The 21,797-nt window shown below is 49.9% G+C and overlaps 1 protein-coding gene across 2 annotated transcripts in view; it reads right to left on the bottom strand.

Annotated features, from left to right (window-relative positions):
* Positions 1-2,953: 2,953 nt before the first annotated feature.
* The window catches only part of OSBPL2 (oxysterol binding protein like 2), a 48,285-nt gene continuing 29,441 nt past the window's right edge, over positions 2,954-21,797 (bottom strand). For both annotated transcript variants that reach the window (XM_063094998.1, XM_063095002.1), the window contains exons 5-14: positions 19,134-19,268; positions 18,390-18,487; positions 13,905-14,087; positions 12,154-12,261; positions 11,438-11,527; positions 9,790-9,913; positions 8,269-8,397; positions 6,430-6,553; positions 5,170-5,260; positions 2,954-3,569 (exon numbers count right to left, since the gene is read on the bottom strand). In XM_063094998.1, the coding sequence (XP_062951068.1) occupies positions 3,467-3,569; positions 5,170-5,260; positions 6,430-6,553; positions 8,269-8,397; positions 9,790-9,913; positions 11,438-11,527; positions 12,154-12,261; positions 13,905-14,087; positions 18,390-18,487; positions 19,134-19,268 (1,185 nt within the window). In that variant the 3' untranslated portion in view covers positions 2,954-3,466. The remainder of the gene's footprint in view (positions 3,570-5,169; positions 5,261-6,429; positions 6,554-8,268; positions 8,398-9,789; positions 9,914-11,437; positions 11,528-12,153; positions 12,262-13,904; positions 14,088-18,389; positions 18,488-19,133; positions 19,269-21,797) is intronic.

Raw genomic sequence — 21,797 nt, 5'->3', positions numbered from 1 at the left:
TCATTTCTGTTGGGAAGAAATGTTTCCCGAAGAGTGCTGGCCTTGCGAAAGAGCTTCCTGCAGGGGACTGCCTGGAGGGCATGTCTCTCATCCTGTTTTGATTTCCTGACCTTGTGTTGGGACAAGGACCCAGAAGGCAGATGGTATGTCCCCTGTGTTTGAGGTCCCAGGCCAGGCCTGCTGAGGCTCCCTGCAGCCAGCAGGGCTGCACGTGGCACTCCTCCAAAAGCTGGGCCTTGCTGGGTATGATATTCATTTTCCCATGCCTGCCTGTCTGGCAGAGCTGTTGTTCTGATCCTTCGACAGGCACAAGCGTCGTGAGCTTTGGGGACAGTCTGAAAGGATAATAGAGGCCAAGGAAACCAGCAGGAGCTGCCCCTCAAGGGCCCTGCCTGGTTTCCCGTGTCTATGGCGAGGGCTGTGAGCACCCACAGACGCCCTCCTTCTGACAGCACCTGTGCTTACAGAGCCACGTGGCCCACGCAGGCACGTCCTTCAGCTCTGCTGCACAGCTTCGTCTACACTCCTCACGGAGACACGTGCTTTGGAGCGGGTGGTTCTTGTGGCAGCCAGGGGTGGCAAAATGCTGTGGTGCCCTCAGGGCCCGGGGCCTGCTTCTCTGCACCTTCTCATGACCCGAGCCAAGCCTAGGCTGGAGGGCTGCGGGTGCTGGTGGCAATCCCTTCATCCTTCATACCACCCCGCCCCCAGCTGCACTGGCCGGTGACTCAGACACAACACCCGTCCTCGTTAAACCTGGTCAGCACCACTGAGGCCTGTAACATGAATTTATATTTTACATAAAACACTCTGAGGATGACTGTCTGCACACCGTTAAATCTCCAATGGCTTGCAATAAACCTGCCCGAATCAGTGAACATAGAACTGAATTGTAACTTCAATTAGGAGCAAAATCAAAATATTAAGTTCTGTTGGGAAAAAAGTTTGCTATACCTTTCATTCCCTAAGGGCATTCAAAGTTACAAAATATCTTTGAAAAGCACCAAGGCCCTCTTGGCCAGAGCATGGCCACAAGAAGGCCACCACTTTCCACGTGGCCAACGCATCATGAGTGGGCAGTTGTCATCTTTTAAAACATATCACTCAGGGGCCGAGCCATGGCGCACTCGGGAGAGTGCGGCGCTGGGAGCGCGGCAACACTCCCGCCGCGGTTCGGATCCTATATAGGAATGACCAGTGCACTCACTGGCTGAGTGCCGGTCACAAAAAAAAAAAAAAAAAAAAAAAAAAACATCACTCAGGAGAGTGGTGCTAACACCAAGGCCACGGGTTCGGATCCCATATAGGGATGGCTGGTTAGCTCACTGGGTGAGCGTGATGCTGATAACACCAAGTCAAGGGTTAAGATCTCCTTACCGGTCATCTTTAAAAAAAATCTTCTACTGAAAAACTCTTTATTAGAGACACTTGACATTCGGTAGATATCAACAGTGACCAAGTTTAGGTGACAGCTTTCTTATGTGTTAGACTTTGCAAAAACAGAAGTAAAAAAGATTATAATCAAAAATTAAAATAACCTTGAAAACATGGCTGTGTGGCTTCCCTCAGTGCCCCTCCCCTTTGACTTAGGCACCTGCGCACCACGGGAACCAGCCAGGGACCAGCCAGAGTGGGTCGTCTGCATAACTGATGCCCCTGAATTACCAAGAGCCTGACCCCAGGAGAGGGATTGGAAATGCAAACCGTTGGCGAATTACTTTAAACAGTAAGAAAGGGAATGACTGGAAAGAAGTTGTTAAACTTCCCTAAACACAGCTGTGTTAAATGTGTCTTGGAGTCCTGCCCTCTGGCACTTTCAGCCTTCCGTCCTCCCTGGAGAATGAGCTGCTCACAGCCTGTCTGGGAGAGCAAGTGGCCTCCAGCAGAGGCACATGACCGGCCCTGTTTGTTGAAAATTTCAATCTGATCTTTGAATGCTGTCAAAATCATAAATCCTCAGATGCATCTGAAAGTTGCCAAGTGGCTCCGCTCAGGACTTTCCTGAGCAGATGGCACAGAGATTGCAGGCCACTGAGGAAGACTCCAGGATTCAACTGAAATACCATCCCTTCAAGTTTCCAAAGCTACAAAATCAAGCTTTCAAAGCAAGTGTTTGCTTTTAAAAGTGTTTTAATTACAAATGTTATTTTGAAGCCTAGAGACGGAACAGTGACTCCCTCTCATTCAGAAGTGCCTGATTTGGTAACCCATACTCCATGGCATTGTGTGTGTGTGGTGTGTGCACATGTGTGCATGTGTGCGTGCACGCACATGCGTGTTATCTGCCTGGGTGTGTGCGAGCATGCATGTGCGTGTGACATGCATGTGTATGTATGTGCATGCGTGTGCATGCGTGTGGTGTGCGTGTGTACATGCATTGCATGTGACGTGTATGTGTGTGCGTGCACACAGCAGATTGTCAATTCAAAGAGTTCTACCATAATCTATGATGTCAATATCTCTAGGTAAAGAAAATTAATAACTTGATAAAGATGGATGCTGAGATGGACATGCCTATTTTGGGTTAAATAACTTTAATGACACCACTGTATGTAGATTCTGCATCGGGCCCTCCCACAGTGCACGACCAGGTGTGACCACTCATATTCTCAACACGCATACTGGGGAAAACAAAAACACAGAGTGCTATGGACACAGGCAAAGTGCAGTAAGAAACAACCCCCTCTGAGACATAGGCATGGCCCCAGGACTGTGGAGCCTGGTGGCCAGAGGCCGGCCCTGGAGGGTGGGAGCAACCTTGGGGAGTTTCTGTCCAACTCTCGGTCTGCCCACTTCGGGTCTTCGCAGTAATGCTTCATTTTGGACAGTATACAGTTGGTGATTAATGCATATGTTGCTCTTCAGCAAAATACCATTCAAGTAGTTTTAATTTAAATATTCTAAAAGTAACCTTTACATTATTGAAGATTGGTAAAAAAACTCAGAGTCTGAAAACTTTTCATTCCATTTAATCTGGTGCTTTGGAAATCTTCCTTTTCGTGTCACCATGATTTAGAAAGCAATTCTCTGCAGGGTGGTTTTCAAGATTCTCTTTTCCCCCTTATTGGCTCAAGTTTAAAATACTTTCAGAAATCCTTTGCCACTGCACTGTGTGGAGAACGTGGGCCCTTCCTGTTGCTTGCCTTAGTTACAGATTCTATAATTAAGGGAGTGCTGTAAGCTAAACAAGCCCCAGCGGGTCTCTGTCACGTGAAAGCGGCTGTGAAGAACTTCCTTCTTAACCTTAATGAAGATGATGATCCCAAGTGAAGCTTCATGAGGAGACCGCACAGTAGTAAAAATGTTTGGCAATCAACAGTTAATTAGAATTAAATCCTTGATCGGGGTGATGCTATCTCCATGAACACAGTCGCTAGAAAAGCTGGTTTTTGCCGTGACGAAGCTCAGAGTGGCCGTTCCAGGGAGTCCAGCCTCACACCTCAGGGTCCACGGACCCTCCAGCACCTCAGTAGATATCTGGGCAGTCTGAGAAATTCCGCTCAAAGTAATCTCCAGCATATAACCAGTCGGAAGTCCCAGTGTAGGGATTATTGCCTGGGTAAAACCACCTGCAGGATACAAAGGAGGTGGTAAGAAGATGCTCAGCTTGACAGGAAAGTAGAGCCATTGATTGTTCTTGGTTAAGGACTATTCCGCCCAGTTAAGCATTACACAGCAATGTGTATACAGCCCAGGGTAACACTTCAACGGAGAATTACTGATCACATTTCCACGTGAGTGGTTAAAAGACATCCAGCCATGTCAGTTTCATTTTCCAACAAAACCTCAAGGATTTAACTCAACACAAAACATCAGGCTGGGCATTATCAGAGATTGGTTACTGTATCTAAATAACGTTTGTACTTTTAAAGGCAAGAACAGTTACAATGTTCACATTTCTTTCTTTCAAAGCAGACCACGTATACATTTTTTTTTTTTTAACGGGACAAGGGATGAGGAGGTGGCCATGGCCTCTGGCACGTCTCAGGCTCAGTCCTGGCCATGAGCCAGCACAGCCACTGCCCGGCTCCCATGCTCTCAGGGACTGCCCAGAGCACCAGTGCCAGCTGCGGCTTCACTGTGTACGACTGTGTTAGGACACGAAATCAACTAAGAACATCACAATTTGCCATAAGTGTGCTGTGAGGGAGCTCACAGAGTAGGAGTAACTGTCCTCTGGGGACAAAATACCATTTTCACAAAATATTTTAAAATATTTCTCAATGCTTAAAAAACCAAATGAAGGAAGGTTAACTATTTTCAGACGGTTTTTCTCTGGAACAAAGGCAAATTCCACGTCAAACTATTAAAAGCATAAATTAAATTAAATTGGAGCCCAGGCATCAAGAATTGGCTTCAAAAATTCTGGCCACAAATAAGTCATTACAGAGGCTGTTATTGGACCTTGAAAACAAGTACTATAAATTACGTAGCCTGATAGGTTAAAACAGCTCAAAAACATGCAGATTTTTGTAAAAGACCAAAGTTTTTTTACTTATATATACTTTTAAATTATGCTTAATTATTATAGTACTTTATTGATTGAATCCTTACTAAATGGATTGTTTTTATATTGACAGTTAAAGAACAAACAAAATACAATTTAAGACATTAAAGTAAGAAAATAGAACTAAAGTTCTTAGCAGCTGATGTAGTCTCATACCTCTGCGAGGTTTATTTGATCTGAGGACAAGTGTGTGCAGACACCCCTCTGTGCCCCCCACACCTATACAGGTGGAGATGCCACAACAAAACTTTCACCGATCAAGGGTGTGGCTAGACGGCGGAACTTGGCTCGGCCTGGCACTCCACCTGTGTTACTGCCCCACAGGGCTGGATTACAGCCCACAGGCCACCTCACCAATACCCTCTACCAGCTGCATTTTCCTTACAAGAGCAGTGGGTTCGAGCTACATTTTCTCCTTAAATTCATCATACTCAAGAAAAGTGCTTTGGATCAAAGACATCAGGAAGCATTCAGTCAGGCCAGGGTCTGAGGAGACCTGGCTTCTGTGCACAGGCCATTCCAACTGGGTGGTCTCTCCTCAGTGCCCCGGGTGTGTGGGGACCCTCCTCCCTGCTCCGGGTGTGTGGGGACCCTCCTCAATGCCCCAGGTGTGTGGGGGGCCCTGCTCCCTGCTGTTCCGGCCAGCTGCTGCGGAGCCTCACCTGGTCTGCCACTCTGCCTCCTCTTTGGCTCGCTCCCTGCGGGCTTCTCTCTGCTTCTCCTCCAGCCGCTCCTTCTCCTGGCTGGCCAGGTCTAGGGTCCAAGCACACAAGCCTTGGGGTGAGGGGTCAGTATACCAGCGAAGGTTCCAGTTTATGTCAGAGACAGTGCATACACACACACTCCCCACACCCCTAGACCTCCAGAAGATATGTCCCACCCTGGTGGGAAAGCCATGGATGGTGAATTTGGTAACCAGGAGACCAAATGCAATTCCAAGTGCCGAGGCCCAGCCCCACACTGCCTGGCCCACGAGCCACAGGGCCCCTGTGTTCTAGAACAGCATTCCTCAAAGTGTGTCCTATGGGTACAGGTGTCTGAAGCTGGGGCAGCAACTTAACACCACATGACTCCCAAGTGGGTGCAGGCGCAGACCAGGGCCAGTGTGCAGATCCAGAACCCCGCTCTTTCACCCAAAGATGGGTTCCATTTAACCTTCACCTTCCAGGATCAATGCTGTGTGGCTTCTGATGAAGGACGCAAGATAACTGTGGAATGCAGAGCATTGTGGCAGCATTTGGGGAAGAATGAGAAGTGGACATGCTGAGCTGTGGACAGGGCTCCAACACCACCGTCCAACCTAGCCATGCTCCTCTGAGGTGGTTTCTCTACTAAAATGTCATTCAAACCCAGGGACACTCTGCCCACACATCCCCAGCAAGGGGCTCTGCTGTTGATCCCATCTACTTGAGGAAGTGAGTGAGCAAGAGGCGAGCTCATTTATCACATGGAAAAGGGAACACTGATCTACATAGAGCTCATCCAGGCATTGCACAAGGGTCGGCCATGAGACCTTGGCCCGGGCACAGCTGCATGATGTGTCACCAGCACAGCAATGAGTCTCTGCATCGACGGCCTACATGGACTCATGATGAACACGTAGTTTCCAAGATGTGATCTTAATGTCTGTTGAATTTAATAGTAAAAAACCAGAGACTTGTATTTTGTATGTATTCTTTTTCATTTCACTTTCTGGTGATTTAATTTTATTGTATTTATCAAAGGATGGGTCTGTGACAAGCTAGACATTTTAAAAGTCTTTTGCCACAGACAGTTTAAGAAACCCTGTTCCAGGAGGTCTGGGTGTGTGTGTGTTTGGTCCAAGGGCCTGGGCACCCTTTTGCGGGAAGGCCTCATGCCCCCTACGAGAGCCCTGTGTGCCCTTCCCCCGCCTGCAGTCCCCTCCCCAAGCCAGCGCCTACCCATGTTGCCGTTCTCCATGCCGCGGATGTCAGGGCGCAGGCGGCAGTCTGTAGGAGGCAGGGTCTTCTCCATGCCTGTCTTCAGCTCGTTGAGACTCACAGTGAAGCTGGTGAAATTATACATCTGCAGGAGCAGCACAGACAGGTCTGCGTGTGGGGCCTTCTTTCCCCTCACGGTCTGAACCACGCGCACTTGACACCCATTCTGTGCAGCCTGGGCCACTTGCTCGCTGGAAACGCTCCTGCTAAACCTTCAGCCCAGGGCCACTCCTTCCCTGCCCTGCTACACCTGCCCGCGGGCTCCTGCTGTCCACCCCGCAGGGCCGCCAGGGCTCTCCTATCTTAGGGTGTGCAGCTCACGCTGTGCCCAGGACACCCAGTGTCCTTCTGCAGCCCTAACCATCTGCTTGACAGCTCTCAGGTGCCCAGGAGAGCCTCAACCTCAGCACCCACCAGGCGGGCCTGCTGCAACACCGCACCCACAGCTGTCCCGCTGCTGCATCCCCTGGCCCTGGCTCCTCTTGGCTCCCCTCCCATAGCCAGACACTCCACCAGCTTCCCTCCCACTAGTGCCCCCATGGTGCCCAGACAAGCGGCCAGAGGAGCCAAAGGAAATTTCAATCCTGCCCGGTCTCCCCTCTGCTCAAATGACTCCTACAGCACCCCAAGCCACTCAGAGCCCCTGCAGCCCAGCCCCGACTCCACCTCTCACTCCCCAGCCCCCAGTGACCCTCATGCACCAGCCGGCTCCTGGGGCTCTGCCCTGGCGGTCCCCCTGCCCGGATGCGGCCCAGATGCCACTCGCTCACCCTGCCCTCCCCTTAGCCCCCAACCCCTCTTCGTTCCTGAAGCCCAGGGTTTGGGTCTGCTCCCTGCCCTGGTGTGCTCCGTAGAACCTTCTAAGGCTCTACATGGCTCTCTCAGGTGGGTGTCACCACCAGCCACTCTGCTGGGCTGGAGCGCTGGGGGCCAAGTGTCCTCCCAGGCCTTGGGCCCAGCTAGGGCCTGGCTGACAGGAGGAACTCAATGAATACCACTGACCCAAGGGATGGAGGGACAAGTGTTGTTTCAAAAAGGACTTCCTGAAAAAACACAGGTTTCTTTTTCTAAAAATAACCGTTAACTTGTATTGTTTTACTAGTTCATGCTCTACTAAAATAATAATAGTGGCCATGTGGAGCTAATGCACTTGTACGTGGATATCTTATTCTGTTTCCTTCTTTACTTCACACATGCTCTGCTGTGGTTATAGGACATAATAATAAAATAAAAATGTATAAGTTGCATATATATAAAAATAACAATAGGTATTAAAATGAAACAATTACATAATATATCTCCTATATATTACGTATTTAACATTTTAATACATTATTGTTTGTAATATAAGAAGTGTAATTTATAATAAATATAATTTATTATATATGTAATAAAAATTATACTTGCAATTTTTAAAAATAAATATCACAATGCATTTAAGCATCTAAATTGATGTCAGAAAAATCACCTCTCCACCAGGTTTGAAACCCTCATGATAAGACAGCGGGTGCAGACTCTCCTGGGGGAAGGACGAGGGCGTGGGGCGGGCAGCATCGATGCTGTGGGCTGTGCACACAGCAGGGTGAGCCCTGCAGAATGACATGACTGTATAGCCACAGGGCCTGCGCTGGAGCTGGGATGTGGCCCTGAGAGAGCAGAAGCCCTCAGAAGGTTTCGGCTGCAAAAGCACAAGCCGGCTACGTGGTGAGAGCCCCTCTACCCTGCTCGGGAACAAGGGGCATGAATGCAGGGCCCAGCCCTGCCTCGCCGAGGGGCAGCGGGGTGTGGAGGGGCACCGACCTGGGCAGAGTTGGGGGGCCGGGTGTTGATCCTCCAGAGGAGTGTGCTGCCTGGAATGACCTGCACGGTCTCCTGAACCACGGGCACGTCGTCAGCCATGTCACTGTTAGCTTTCTGGGAGCCATCGTCCTGAATGAGAAACAGACACCTCCTGTTGCACCACAGCTCCGGAGGGGGCTGCTCCCACAGCACCTTTCCGGCCAAACCCTGGAGCTCAGTGAAACGGCCTTTCCCTGATTTTTTCTTAAAAGGGGAAAATCAAATTTCCTCCCCCGTTTGTGACACTGTCTGTCTATCAGATGACAGAGAGGAATGGGCCCTGCTCCTGGAGTGGCTCCCCTTCTCTGTGCAGGGCTGTGCCAGGGACAGGCAGCAAGTCTGCAGCAAGACGCACTCTCCATGGGGAGCACTACATGTGCCACCCAGAGCATGAGCATCATTGCACGAGCCAAATGAGCCAACTGCACGGCTCCTAAGACCAAGGCCTCCCCGCAGGTCGCAGTCCTGCCTCACACAGGAAGGGTGCACGCAGAGGGCGCAGGGCATCTCAGTGTTCTAGACTGAACCCAAGTGAACCCCACATCTAATAAAGAGGTACAACTGCTACATTTGCTTCTCAACGTGGGTGGGTCTTGGGAAAACAAAGTGGTTATTAGACGGAGCTTTTAAGAAAGAATACTTAAAATACGGGAATCAAAGCTCAAGAATTCTTCCCCTGACTTCAACAGGGCTGTATTAATATTGCCTGTAGGTTACTTGGTCTAATTCTGGGTTAGTAGGTCTAAAAAATCATTAGAAAAGGTATCTAATAGCACACAAGATATCCCAATATAAAAACACTTAGATCCTGGAAGAGGTTGAATATTTTTATTAAATAAACACTGCACATCACAGGCTTGGTACACTCCAACTTGTTACCCGGAGAACATGAAAACCCTTTTGAACTATCACTGTTAGATGTGAGCTGGAGAATGACTAGTCTTAGGTAATCAGTATTCCAAAGCCCTAGGAGGAAAATCCTTGCCAGCTCTTTCTGAATGCTGAATATATTACCTGGTATTCAGAACTGAAAAACACAAATGAAATTTGCTTGATATTTTAAATAGGTCTAGGCTAACTCAGGTAAAAGAAGAGGAGACTGGACTAAGAAGGACCCAGAACTTGAAGGTTCCAGGAAAGAAATGGCCTTACATGAGGGTCCCTCAGATACTTCCAGCCTTGGGAGGACAGACACTAGGAAACCCTGAGCCCACAGGTTATAAGAACAGCCTCCATGCAATCGGAGCACAAACAAACCCCACCCCCAAGACCAGAATCCAGACAGACAAGCAGTTTCACTTTGCAGACAAGCTGCACATTCGTCTCTGCTGGCTGGGGCCACAAAGGCACCCAGCTCTCCTCCTCATCCCACCTCAGGGCAAGCTGAAGGCAGGGTAGCTCCGGAACTCCTTAAGAGACAGCAGCCAGCAGCCCTCACCCACCTGGCTCAGCCCGACCCAGCGTCTGCCCGGGAGCACTTACCGGCCTAGCCTTTCTCGGGTGGTCGCCTCTCCGCTCTTGCTTCTTGAAGGATTCATATGAAACAGGATCGATGCCCCACAAACACTCCGTCCATTTGCCATAGATCATAAACAGCTTCTTTTTGCTGTGGTCAAACAGGATTTTTAAAAGCCAGGTTAAGAGCAATTACAAACCATTCATCTAAACACACAGCATGGAATAAATTTCACATCTGGCATGTCGTCTTATAAATTTTGGGATATCTCTGGACATAAACACAAAGATGAAAATTTGCATTTTAGGACCTCTAGTCATGCCATTTGAGAGTAACTATTCCTTACCCTAACATACCAAAGTTAACGAAAAGAAAACGAAGTTTTCATAAAAGAAAACGAAGGTGTAAAAGCCTGAGAGGGGGAACCACAGGGCTGCAGGAGACAAGCAGGGCAGAAAGAGCTCACACGGGTAAGTTCAAAGCGGCAGGTGCCTACCCACTGCTATTTTTTAAATGCATTACATCTCTGTGTGCTGCAGTCCTTTGGAGCTTTTTTTATAGATTACACAGGCAGCCCTGCCCACGCTCAGCCAATGTCATCTGTCTTGTCTCTGGCTGCCCACCTGCTTTCTCCCTTTAGTGACAACTCTGGAATCTCTGCAAATCGGCCACTGGGGCTCTCCGCCCGATTCCAAAAGGAGCCTCAGCCACTGTGACAATGTCACATTTTCTCTCCCTACCTCTTCCTGGGACGCACATGCAGGCCACGGCCCCCTGGAAGCATTGCTCCGCAGGTTTGCACCGCTGTTCTCATGAACAGGACTGCTGTCCTCTAACGTGCTAAGCCCCACCTCATGTTATTGGCCTCAGTCTATCAGCATTTTACAGGCGCTTTGGACAAGTGAGTTTCTGGTGGACGGAGCAGAGCACCCACTGTTTTAAACTAGAAACTAGTTTCTAATAGAAAATGTACAGATTGTAGGAGCTGGAAGGAATCTCAACATTATATGGCCCACATTTCTTAGTGAAAGAAAAACTGAGAAATAAAGTAATTAGCCCAAAGGGGGAAAAGCCCCCCAAATTTGTTAAAGCACTGCTGCCCATTTCTCTGCTCAAAAAAACTTGTGGAAGTCCCTGATGTACAGATTGGAATCACGCAATCATGTGAAAATGCTGCTCACGCAGGCTGACATTTGAATTTTGCCTGACGACTAGTAGATAGAAGGAAACACGTGCTCAATATTTTAAAACCTTAGTTCTGTTTGTAAAACTGCATGTTACCTCCCAGTGAAAATGTCTAATTTCTCATGTCGATTTTATCAAAGGACGACAAACCCAGATCTTTTACCCTGAGGGGAGGGGGTGGGCTCCAATCACACATCACCTAGAAATTACACTTATAGTTTATCCTTTATTTCCTTTTATGCTCAATAATAAAATGGTTTCTTTTCTTGCAGCTAGCCAGTAGAGGATCTGAACCCATGACCTTGGTGTTTGTGACCTGCGCTCTAACGAATTGAGCTAACCAGCCAGCCCTAACATGTCTTTTCTAAACAAACAAACAAAAGAGTCATAACTTTTCCTCCCATGAACAGAGGTTCCGGTGTGACTGTTTTCTGCACAGCACACTGAACTGTGTGAGCGTCCCGTGATCCCGTCTGCATGCAGACCTACTTTTTGTCCTGAATGTGCCCTTCCACCTTGTGAAGTTCTTTTCCAAACAGCCCACATGGTTTGAAGTTAAGTACACACTTATCTCCAGTTCTGCAGGAAAAACAAACACAGGCTTTTACTGTAAGACATGAAACACCCAGAACAGGCAAACCTACAGAGGGACAAAGCTAGTTAGAGGCTACTCGGGGTTGGGGGTGACCATGGGGTGACTGCAAATGGGCACAACAGGCCTTTCTGGGGTGATGAAAATGTTCTAAAACTTGTGGTGATAATTGCACAATTTGATAAGTTTACTAGAAATCATTTAAGCGTCCACTTAAAATAGGTTAATTTTAGGACACATAAGTGATATCTCATTAACACTGTTAAAAACAAAGCAGTTGGCCATGACCTTCCAGGAGTATGGCTTTATGCCTGGACAATGGGCAGTGCTCCAGGAGGGGCTGTGCACTGTCACCTGGTGATGACACAACTCTTCAGCGTAGTTTGAAATTTCAAAATAAATTAACTGTTGTGATTAAAAACAAAACAATCAACACAGAGCACTGATGATGACTTTAGCACTGTCCAGAATCACATCCACCAGCCCCTGCCTAGGGTGCTTCGCTTCAGGGACAGGCAGGAGAAGGGGCGGAAGCCAGGGGGAGGGAAGGCGCTACCCCGAGCCTGGGGCCCATCGCCATGGTCTTGTATTGCCCACAGCAAGGTGCTGTCACCTGTGGTTTAAAATCTCCACCATCCCATACTGCTCTATCCACAGCTTCCCAATGATGACGTTGTGCACACAGCAGGTGGGGTTGGTCCAGGTGTAGGCTTCATTATGTCTGTGGAAACACCAGAGAGCAAACAAGTCAGAGGCCAGCTAAGCAAAGACACCGTGTGACCCAAGATGCAGACACCGGGCAGCAAGGCCCACGTTGCCTGGAAACCGGCAAGGAGCAGAATATTGCTTTGAAGTGCCTCCAATGGTGGTTATTTATTTAGAATTTGTTTGAAATTTATTTCTTCTTTCCTTTGTAGCATCAACAAAGCTTTCTACTTAAATGTCAGGACACGTTAATAAGCAGCAAAAGAAGACTGAGACAAAGGAAAATGGCTTTCCTGTGAAGTCGTCAAAAGGAAAACCATGTCCGCAAACACGTCTTGTAGCAAAGCACAACCCTGCTCCCTCTCTCTGGCTGTCTGGGAGCCGGCATGTGGCAGGAAAGGATGCTGGGGAGTGTGCTGCGGTCCCAGCTCCACTGCATTCACTCCTCAGCCTCCCAAATGGCCCTGCTCTAGAGGAAAACCCCACAAATGTGCGACACAGCATATCACCAGACCTGCATCTAGACGGAGGCAGGCAAAGAGCTGTGATGGAGGTGAAAGCCAGCTCAGAGAAGGAGGGCTTCATAGCATAGTCTGAACTTCTTGAATTTCCCAAGAGGAACACTGGGAGCACTGGAGTCAGTATGGTTAGCACCTTCTCAGTTCCACACGCCTCACCCCAATAAAGCAAAGACCCTGTAATATGAGCTCAGTGGCCGGGCATTACCAGGAGGGGTGCCTTCGCAGCTGCACTGGGGAGACCGTGCTCCTCCAGGTCCTTGTGGTACTTTCTGGCAACCAACCAGCCTGGGCCAACATGAAGCAAAGAGTACATGAACTGCTTCCCAATGGGAGACTCACGTCTCAGAGAACTGGCTGCCAGGGAGGGTGCTGTGCATGTCTGCCTGGACTGCGTGTGTACCGTGGGTTTTCATGTCCAGGGGCTGGCTGGAGACTCAGTGTTTGCTTTGAGGTATCTCTGGTCAACCCTGGATTGGACAGCACTGACTGAGACTGAGTGGCTGTGGTGGGCAGCCTCGGAGACGGTCCCCCACAGATCCACACCTCCTTGAATTCACGCCCCATGGTACCTGCCCCCATGCTGCCAGGTCTGTGTGGCCAATGGCATAGGGAATGGGGCATGGGGGGTGGGGAGGGTGACTTCCAGGGCTTCTATCTTGTCTCAGTGGCTCTACCCCCTTGGAGGGCTGCCAGCTGCCATGTTGTGGGCAGCCTGGGGGGTGCTGCACAGCTGGGAAACAAGGCCCCCACCAACAGGCTGGCAGCACACGGGGAAGCGAACAGTCACGCCTTTGGTGCGTCTCATGCCAGTCCCAGCCCTCAGAGACCACAGGAGACAATAAATACGTTTTCAGCTGCTGAGTTTGGGGTGGTTACATAGCAAAGGATGTCGAGTATGGTAAATGGGTAGAAGGATGTGAAATTCCAGCAGCAATCAGAGGTGAGAAGAATTTCCACAGCAATATCCAGTGCAGACCAGCAATCTTGGTTGAGAAGTTTCTGCTGCTGGAAAGGCTCACCACCTCAGCAGAAAAAGGACACGATTTCCGACCAGAAGGGAAAGTCTCCATGCTCAGGAGAGACGGACTCCCTTCCAATGCAATAGCATGCGCCCCAGTTCGCATGCAGTGGCACTCACTCGAGAAGCTCCAGTGTGATGGTCCCGCGCGGCTCCGCCTCCACGCTCTTCCCCCAGAACTTGAGCTTCGGGTAGATGGAGCCGTGAAACACAAAGTCTTGGTTGAGACCTTCAGAATAAAATGCGCTGATGGGGGGGTGGTGACTGACCTGTTCAGATATAAATCTGAATCCTAAATCTTCCCTAGGTCCAAAAACAAGAGAAAGACAGAAAGGGGAGGAAAAGGGAAAAGAAAGGCCACATTAATGAAAGCAAAGTTGAAGGAAGGTCCTGTCAGAACTCCATCACTCAGTGCAGGGCCTTTGGCTGGTGGCTGACAGGCTCGCCCAGCCATCTGTTCTCATGGGGGCCTTGTGAAACAGAAGCCCCCCTGCTGCATCATGTGGCAGGAACAGCCAGCCCATGCCTCTCTCATGTCACCTAGGCCTAATGCTGACAACACACGCACACACACATGCACACACAGAGAGACCTCCAGAGCACACATGACTACTGCACAGAACAGGCAACAGTACAGGAAAGGCCTTCCTCCCTGTCCTCTGCTCACTCTCTACGGGAACACCAGGGCCATGTGGGGTCAGGCCAGAGGGGCCCACGATGCAGGTCAAGAAGCATCTCATACAGATCCCTGATCCCAAACTCGCATTTTAATCTGTAAGGGACTCCCACTGCCTCAAAAACCCAAACAGTTATGACTCTAGATTTTCTGAAGGGGCTGTTCCTTTCCAGCCTTTTTATAAGGCTCCTGAAATTTCTGTGATGGACTGTCTTATACCCCAAAATACTCCTGGCCAGGAAATAGGATTTTTAGTACACTTTCTTTTTCAATAAAAATGTCAGTTTTTAATTTTTCCGGAACTGTGAATACACCTACAGTTGTAGTCATTAAAAATCATAAAAGCTAAACCACATAATTACTAACTTAACTGAAATCAGAATTTCCAATCATTACAGAGGAAGGAAAGTTGAAAAATTAGATTTTAAAAGGTTGCCTACCGAGGTATGTAATTTACAAAATGAATACCTGTCTAAGAAAAGAAAGGATATTTTTAGTCATACAAGAGGAGTCTGCAGGATAAAAGATACTGGTTCATGTATGTTCCTCCTAAGCTGGAAGGATGGCTCAGGGTCTCGCAGGTGGGTACAGGAGGCAGAGGTGACAAGTGTGGTCTGGAAATGACAGTGTGACAAGAGGGTGCACTGGGGTCTAGACAGAGTCGCAGTCTCTCCTCCAGCCCCTGGAGCCTGAGCTGCACCCCGAATTAAGCTCCTGAGGAGGGCTGACAACTTGGTGTCCCACATTCACTTCATCCATGTTGCTTCCTTTTGATCATCTAGAACTTTGTCTTCTGCTCTGATTTATCTTTTTCAAGATATATTAGAAACTTTCTAACAGCCAGATAAGGTCTATGCCTCAATCACGGGCACCCCCAGCACGTTGATGGCAGGGAGGGAGGTCACAGGCAAACGGCCAGCAACAGCGACCTGCTGCTCAAGAGAAATATCCTGAAACGGAAGAATACCCTCCATGAATTCAAAACAGAAAGATCCCCATAAGAGTGACTATCCAGGCAAGGCTTTCCCTCATCTGGGCCTCAGCTTCCCCATTTCTGAACTGCAGGAGCAGGACTGTTCCCTACAGTCCCTCCTGCCAGGACGTGCCATAAGCCCAGGTCGCCTGCGGAACACGCCTGGGTTCGTGCACTCTCCTAAGCAGCTCAGCTTTCTCACAGGTGACAAGATTGTGAGAACAAGTACTCAAACGCTCAGGGACGTCCCCCATTTGAATCAAACTCAACATTCAGGATGGCATCCCAGGCCTACGGGAGGCAGAGGCAGGTGCCGCCGAGCCACCTGTGGTAAGCCAGCAGTGGGGGAAAGCATGTAGCTGTGACACTGATGCCATCTTCCCGGACAGTGCCAGGGACTCATGCAGGGTGCCGGGGAGCCGCGGGACAGAAGGTCCCGATTCTTCCCCAAATGGCCTGAAAACCAGTGATGACACACAAGCCATCCAGGAAAAAAACCCTGCACATATGTGTGAAGAGAATGGATTCAGACTGGTCAGGTTCCCTCACCTCGTATTCGGCTAAGCACGACTCGGCCTGCCTGATGTAAATATGTTAACTGCGCAGTGCGCCCAGGTGTTCCTTGGCTATCTGACTTGCCCCCAGGTGTTCTTTGGCTATCTGACTTGGGCCCATGTGTTTTCTGGTTATCTGACTCTAGTATAAAAGACAACGGCTCTGACCGGCTGGGGACTGAGCTCGCATCCAAATAAAGCCTGTCTATCTTTCCAAATAAAGGATGTCTATCTTATCTATAGCTCCTAGGATCTTTTTCCAGCTACCTAGCTCGTGACCTGCATATGAAGGGTCTGTGAAGCAGTCTGCACAGAATGGGTTTGAAGGGTTTGTGACCCAGCCTGACACACTGAAACTCCACACACACTGGGTGAGAGCCTGTTTGAAGGAGTTCAACATCCTCAAATCCCACAGTCACTTCCCACTGAAACAAAATCTTGAGCATTAGTAACACACAGGCAGCAAGCGGCCAGAGAATGATGACCTGGACTTTCACAGCTGAGTGCTTCTTTGCATCCCAGATGCCATTGACTGTGCGGTGCACCATTATCTTTATGAGGAAAGAAAAAGCATGACATGTAGAAATGCTGCAACATGGAAAGTTGTCTCTGAATCAACGAAACACCATAATTCAGTAGAAGTCTGTGATATCACGGGAAATGATTATAGTGTAATGTTAAATGAAAAAAGGTACAAATTTACATCATCACATTATGTAAAAACACACACACAAAAGGAGAGCTACCAAAATGTTGACAGAGATTGTCTTTTATGGGACTTCGTGATTTATCTTTTCTTCTTTTCTCAAGGCTACACGTTTTCTATAAAGAACATGCTTTTATAATTTAAAAAAAAAAAGTTGTTTTTTTTTTTTAAAGATAACTGGTAAGGGGATCTTAACCCTTGACTTAGTGTTGTCAGCACCAGGCTCTCCCAAGTGAGCTAACCGGCCATCCCTATATGGGATCTGAACCTGTGGACTTGGTGTTGTCAGCACCGCACTCTCCCGAGTGAGCCACGGGCCGGCCCTAAAAAAACAGATTTTATTTTAATAAAATATTCCAACAGAATCTCAAATAACCCAGAATCCAAATAAGAGGCTAACTGTTTTAGCTAAACTTCCTTTCTATAGAAAAAAAGAAACAGAACAAGAGGATAAGGGAGTCCTCCTCCGTCCTTCCGGCTGCGCTCTGGTTCCGAAGCAGAGAACCTGTGCCGTGCCCTGTGGCAAACAGCCCACAGTCCAGCGCCACCCCGCGGCCCTCCAATAACTTCCTACCCCGAGGCTTCCGCTTAGGTTATGCTTAGGTTGGAAAGAGTAGAGGACCACGCAGCTCAGGACACGCTTCTCCCCTTTCAGAACGGTGACTCAGCCTCCCTGCTGGTGGACTCTGGTTGCGTGAACAGTGCCACGCTCTCTCCTCCCCCATCCAACTGCAGACACACACTCAACATCCGCATCAGCTACATGGCCAGCAGAGAGCGACAGGATCCGAGGGCAGGCAGAATGGAAATTACCCAAGACGTCGCCAACCACCCACAGAGGCACTGCCCACAGTCACCCTCTGTCAGCCTCCCCGGAGCCTCAGCTAGTACTGAGAAACCGCACCTGCATCTGCTGGTGGGGGGCACTCCCACCAAGGCGCTATTCTCCAGGACATTCTCTGGATAACTGCAGCAGTCCCTGAGGCAACCAAGAGGGTAGAGAACCCCAGCACAGCACAGCCCTCATGGGGGCCCAGCCAGGAACCACATGACATGGGCTCCAATCAGCACGTGTGTGCTGCGCACAAGGACAGGACAGAAGTTGGGGGGCTCCAGAGGGGCGGTGATGCTTCTAGAAGAAACCTGTGGAACGGCATTTCAATAGACATCTAAGGAGGAGGTGTGGTCTGGTCCACTCTCACCTGGCCAGTACCAGCCAATCACTCCTGGACCCAAGAGGCTGCGCGGCAGCAAACGGGGGCTGAGATGAAAACCTCTCTGCAATTACTCTTCTCTGTAGATTTATCCACTCCTTCAATAACATTCACTAAAATGCTTTGGTAAAACGGCCTCACTGTGTTTATTTCCATTTTAGTTGAAAGCTAACAATCCTATACATTTCACGTACTTTATACGCTATACAAAAGTGTCTATGCATATACACTTTATCTCCAGTATTGAATCTAACACACTGAAACTGTCTTACCTCACTAGGGTTTTGCTACATTATCAACACAACATTCCATGTACATGATACGTCTTCTTCCTGTAATATTCCAAACATTTTAGTAAGCCCTTAATTCAAGGAGTTTATTCTCAGAGCAGAGGAATCGATGCTGGTGAAAGAATCAAATTCATTTGTTATCCAAAGACTTCCATTTACAAGACAGTTACGAAGGGGCCTTTCCTCCCTTACCTGATTAATTCATATGTTTCTCCTAAGAGTGGATTGAATGGTTTGCCAGTCCTCTCCCACTGGGAAGCCACGGCAGAAACCGCGAAGGCAGCTACAGACTGTGAATAATCCATAGGACAGGGTAAGAACAATATCAGTTAGGAAAAGCACTGACTGAGAAGGCCATCCTACAGACAGCATCTGAGCCACCTAATTTCTTCATGTCTTATTAGTCTTTGGTGACTCTCAGTTCTGCACTAGTAACACGTTTTGAGATTACAGAGCTTCCGGGGACATGTCCTTCCTCAAAGCCACCAGAAGAAGAAGCGCTATGTCATTTCCACCCTGTGGCCCGGCCCTGCCTTGCACATGCTGCGGCAATGGCAGGCTGTCTCACACATGCACACTTCTGCACATGCACATGTGCACGCATGCACTCACATGCTCACGTACACACAGGCACAGACATACACGCAAGTACCCCTGTGGGGTGGTGGTGCCAAAGAACCCACAAGGAGCCCGAGGGCAGAGCCTGCCACCACCTATACAGCTCCCCGAAGCTGGAGCTCCTGGAAGGAGGTGGCAGGAGGTCGCTCTTAGAGCTGGTCCCACACCTGTGGAGACACACTACAGGACAGATGCCACAGTCGCAGTCTGAGGCCCCCTGGTGAGATGCCCGGTCCTACTACTACGTGGTTAGGTAGTCACATGACATCATTTTCATCAAAACTCCCCTGGTCTGCCCTAGCCATGCGCAGTGCTCACCTGCATCCTTTCCAGGGGCTGGGACTGGTGGGAGGCTTTGTGGATGAGGTACACATGCTCCATGTACTCTGTAATCCGCTGGAGGAAACTCAGAGGCTCGTTGAAAGCTATTGGCATCGTGATCTTGGACAGCTCCTAGAAGAACCCAGTCAAGACCCACTAGCAACCTGCTGACATGGCTGGGCTTCCCCCAGACACAAGACCCATGCACCACCCCTGCCTGAGCATCACCTCATGGAGCTGCACACTCCTGCACTGGACAAGGTCCCAAAACCCTCTGTAATGAGCTGCTGCCCACCCTTCCTGCTCCCACTCGGTGAGCCTTGACTTCCATCAGCCCTCATATGGAATCTGCCACCAAGCCAGGAGAGGTCCTCCCGCACAATGCTCCTGAATCCTTCCCCAGCCAAGTGCCCCATCCTGGACCCACAGTGCACATAGAGCCTGCAATGGGAGCCCCAGGCTGGCTGCCTCTGCCCATGCCTCCCCCACTCATAAGTTCTTCACTCCACTTCCGCTTCAGTGGTCCCAAAGCACAGCTTCCCTACACCAGGGAACACAGCCCAGCATCCCTTCTCCTTAGTCTGGCAGGTGAGAGCTTCCATGGTGTGGCCCTAGGCAGCTTTGCCAAAAAGCCTTTCAAAGCCCACAAAGGTATCTCAGGAATCTCCTTTCAGGCTTTGCGCAGCCTCGGAGCAAGGTATGTGCCTCCTGCTTCCGTGGAGTTCCCAGTTCAGTGGGGAGATGCCAGCGAATTGCTACAGGACAGTGCCCACAGGAACCACTCTCTGAACTGGGTGTCTAGGAGGGAGATTTCGATAGATAGCAGAAGGGCCTTCCAGGGGAAGCACGGTTGTGCACAGCAAGACAGGCTCTTCAGGGAAGGACCAGGATCTGAGGCGGCTAAAGCAGAGGCAAAGGAGGCAGAAGAGGAGGAGGAGGAGGGAGTAGAGGAGGGAGAAGAGAAGGAGAAAGAGGGGGAAGGAGGGGGAAGAGGAGGAGCGGGAGGAGGAGGAGTGAGAGGGGGAGGAGGGAGAGGCGAAGTAGGAGTGAGAAGAGAAGGAGGAGGAGGGAGAAGAGAAGGAGGAGGGAGAAGAGAAGGAGGAGGGGGAAGAGGAGAAGGGAGAGGAGGAGGGAGAAGAGGAGGGAAAGGAGGAGGAAGACGAGGAGGGAGAGGAGGAGGAGGAAGAGGGAGAGGAGGAGGAGGAAGAGGGAGAAGAGAAGGAGGAGGGAGAAGAGAAGGAGGGAGAAGAGAAGGAGGGAGATGAGGAGGAGGGAGACGAGGAGGAGGGAGACGAGGAGGAGGGAGATGAGGAGGAGGAGGGAGAAGAGAAGGAGAAGGGAGAAGAGAAGGAGGAGGGGGAGGAGGGGGAAGGAGGGGGGAGGAGGGAGAAGGAGGGGGAAGGAGGGAGAGGAGGAGGGAGAGGGAGGAGGAAAAGGAGGGAGAGGAGGAGGGAGAGGGAGGAGGAAGAGGAGGGAGAGGAGGAGGGAGAGGGAGAGGGAGGAGGAGGGAGAGGGAGGAGGAGGGAGAGGGAGGAGGAGGGAAAGGGAGGAGGAGGGGAGGGAGAAGAGGAGGAGGAGGAAGAGGAGGAGGGAGAGGAGGAGAAGGAGGGAGAGGAGGAGGAGGGAGATGAGGAGGGAGACGAGGAGGAGGAGGGAGAGGAGGGAGACGAGGAGGGAGACGAGGAGGAGGAGGAGGAGGGAGACGAGGAGGGAGACGAGGAGGGAGACGAGGAGGGAGACGAGGAAGAGGAGGAGGAGGAGGGAGAGGAGGGAGGGACAAGAACCTGGTGACTCTGAGCTCACCAATAAGAACACATGGAAGAGAAAGAGTTACGACAGAAAGCAGAAAAGTGGAAAGATAAACTGGGGAGAACATTTGCAATTTGTATCCCAGACAAGGATTAGAATTCCTTCCATGCGCACAATGCCTGAAAATCTGGAGGAGAGGAAGCCACAGCCACAGCTGTAGCCGTGGCCACAGCAGACAGGGCAGAATGCAGACAGCCCCGCGTGGGAGAGACGTGGCCTTGCTTGGGTCAGGAGGAATGGAACCACAGCTGCCTGGAGATCCCATTGCTCACCCGCTCAACTGACAAAACTGTAAACATTTGACATCCCACTCTGTCATTGAGGCTGTGAGGTAAAAGCCCCCACACCTGTTGGGGGTATGCAGGAGGATGCAGCCTCTGGAGGGGACTGAGCTGCATCTGGCAAAATTCCACATGCATTTCTCCTTTGATGCAGCAATCCTATTTCTAGGAACCCACCCCACAGAGTCAGCCAGGCATGTGTGCAGGGCTGTTCACTGCAGCACTTCGTGGACCACCGAAAGACCAGAAACAACCTAAGTGTCCAACAACAGGGCATGGGTCCAATCAACAACAGGGCAGCCGTGTGAGGGATGCGGGCAGCTATAAAGAGATTAGGAGGTGGCGTGTGTTGCTGTGGAGATGCTGGTGGATGAAAACGAAAGGTAGAGAAAAGCCTGTCCTTCCTCTAAAGAAACGGGAGAAGACACACACACAATGAGCCGCACAGCACACGGAAAGGCGCACAGGCAGAGCACCCCTTATCTGAAAGGCCTGGGACCAGAAGTGTTTCAGATTTTGGATTTTTTCATATTTTGGAAAATTTGCAGAATCCATACCTGTTCAGCATCCC

The sequence above is a fragment of the Cynocephalus volans genome, chromosome 1, assembly GCF_027409185.1.
Source record: "Cynocephalus volans isolate mCynVol1 chromosome 1, mCynVol1.pri, whole genome shotgun sequence".
NCBI classification, from domain to species: domain Eukaryota; kingdom Metazoa; phylum Chordata; class Mammalia; order Dermoptera; family Cynocephalidae; genus Cynocephalus; species Cynocephalus volans.
The sequence above is the reverse complement of the archived record's forward strand: the minus strand, read 5'-3'. Positions and strand labels throughout refer to the sequence as shown.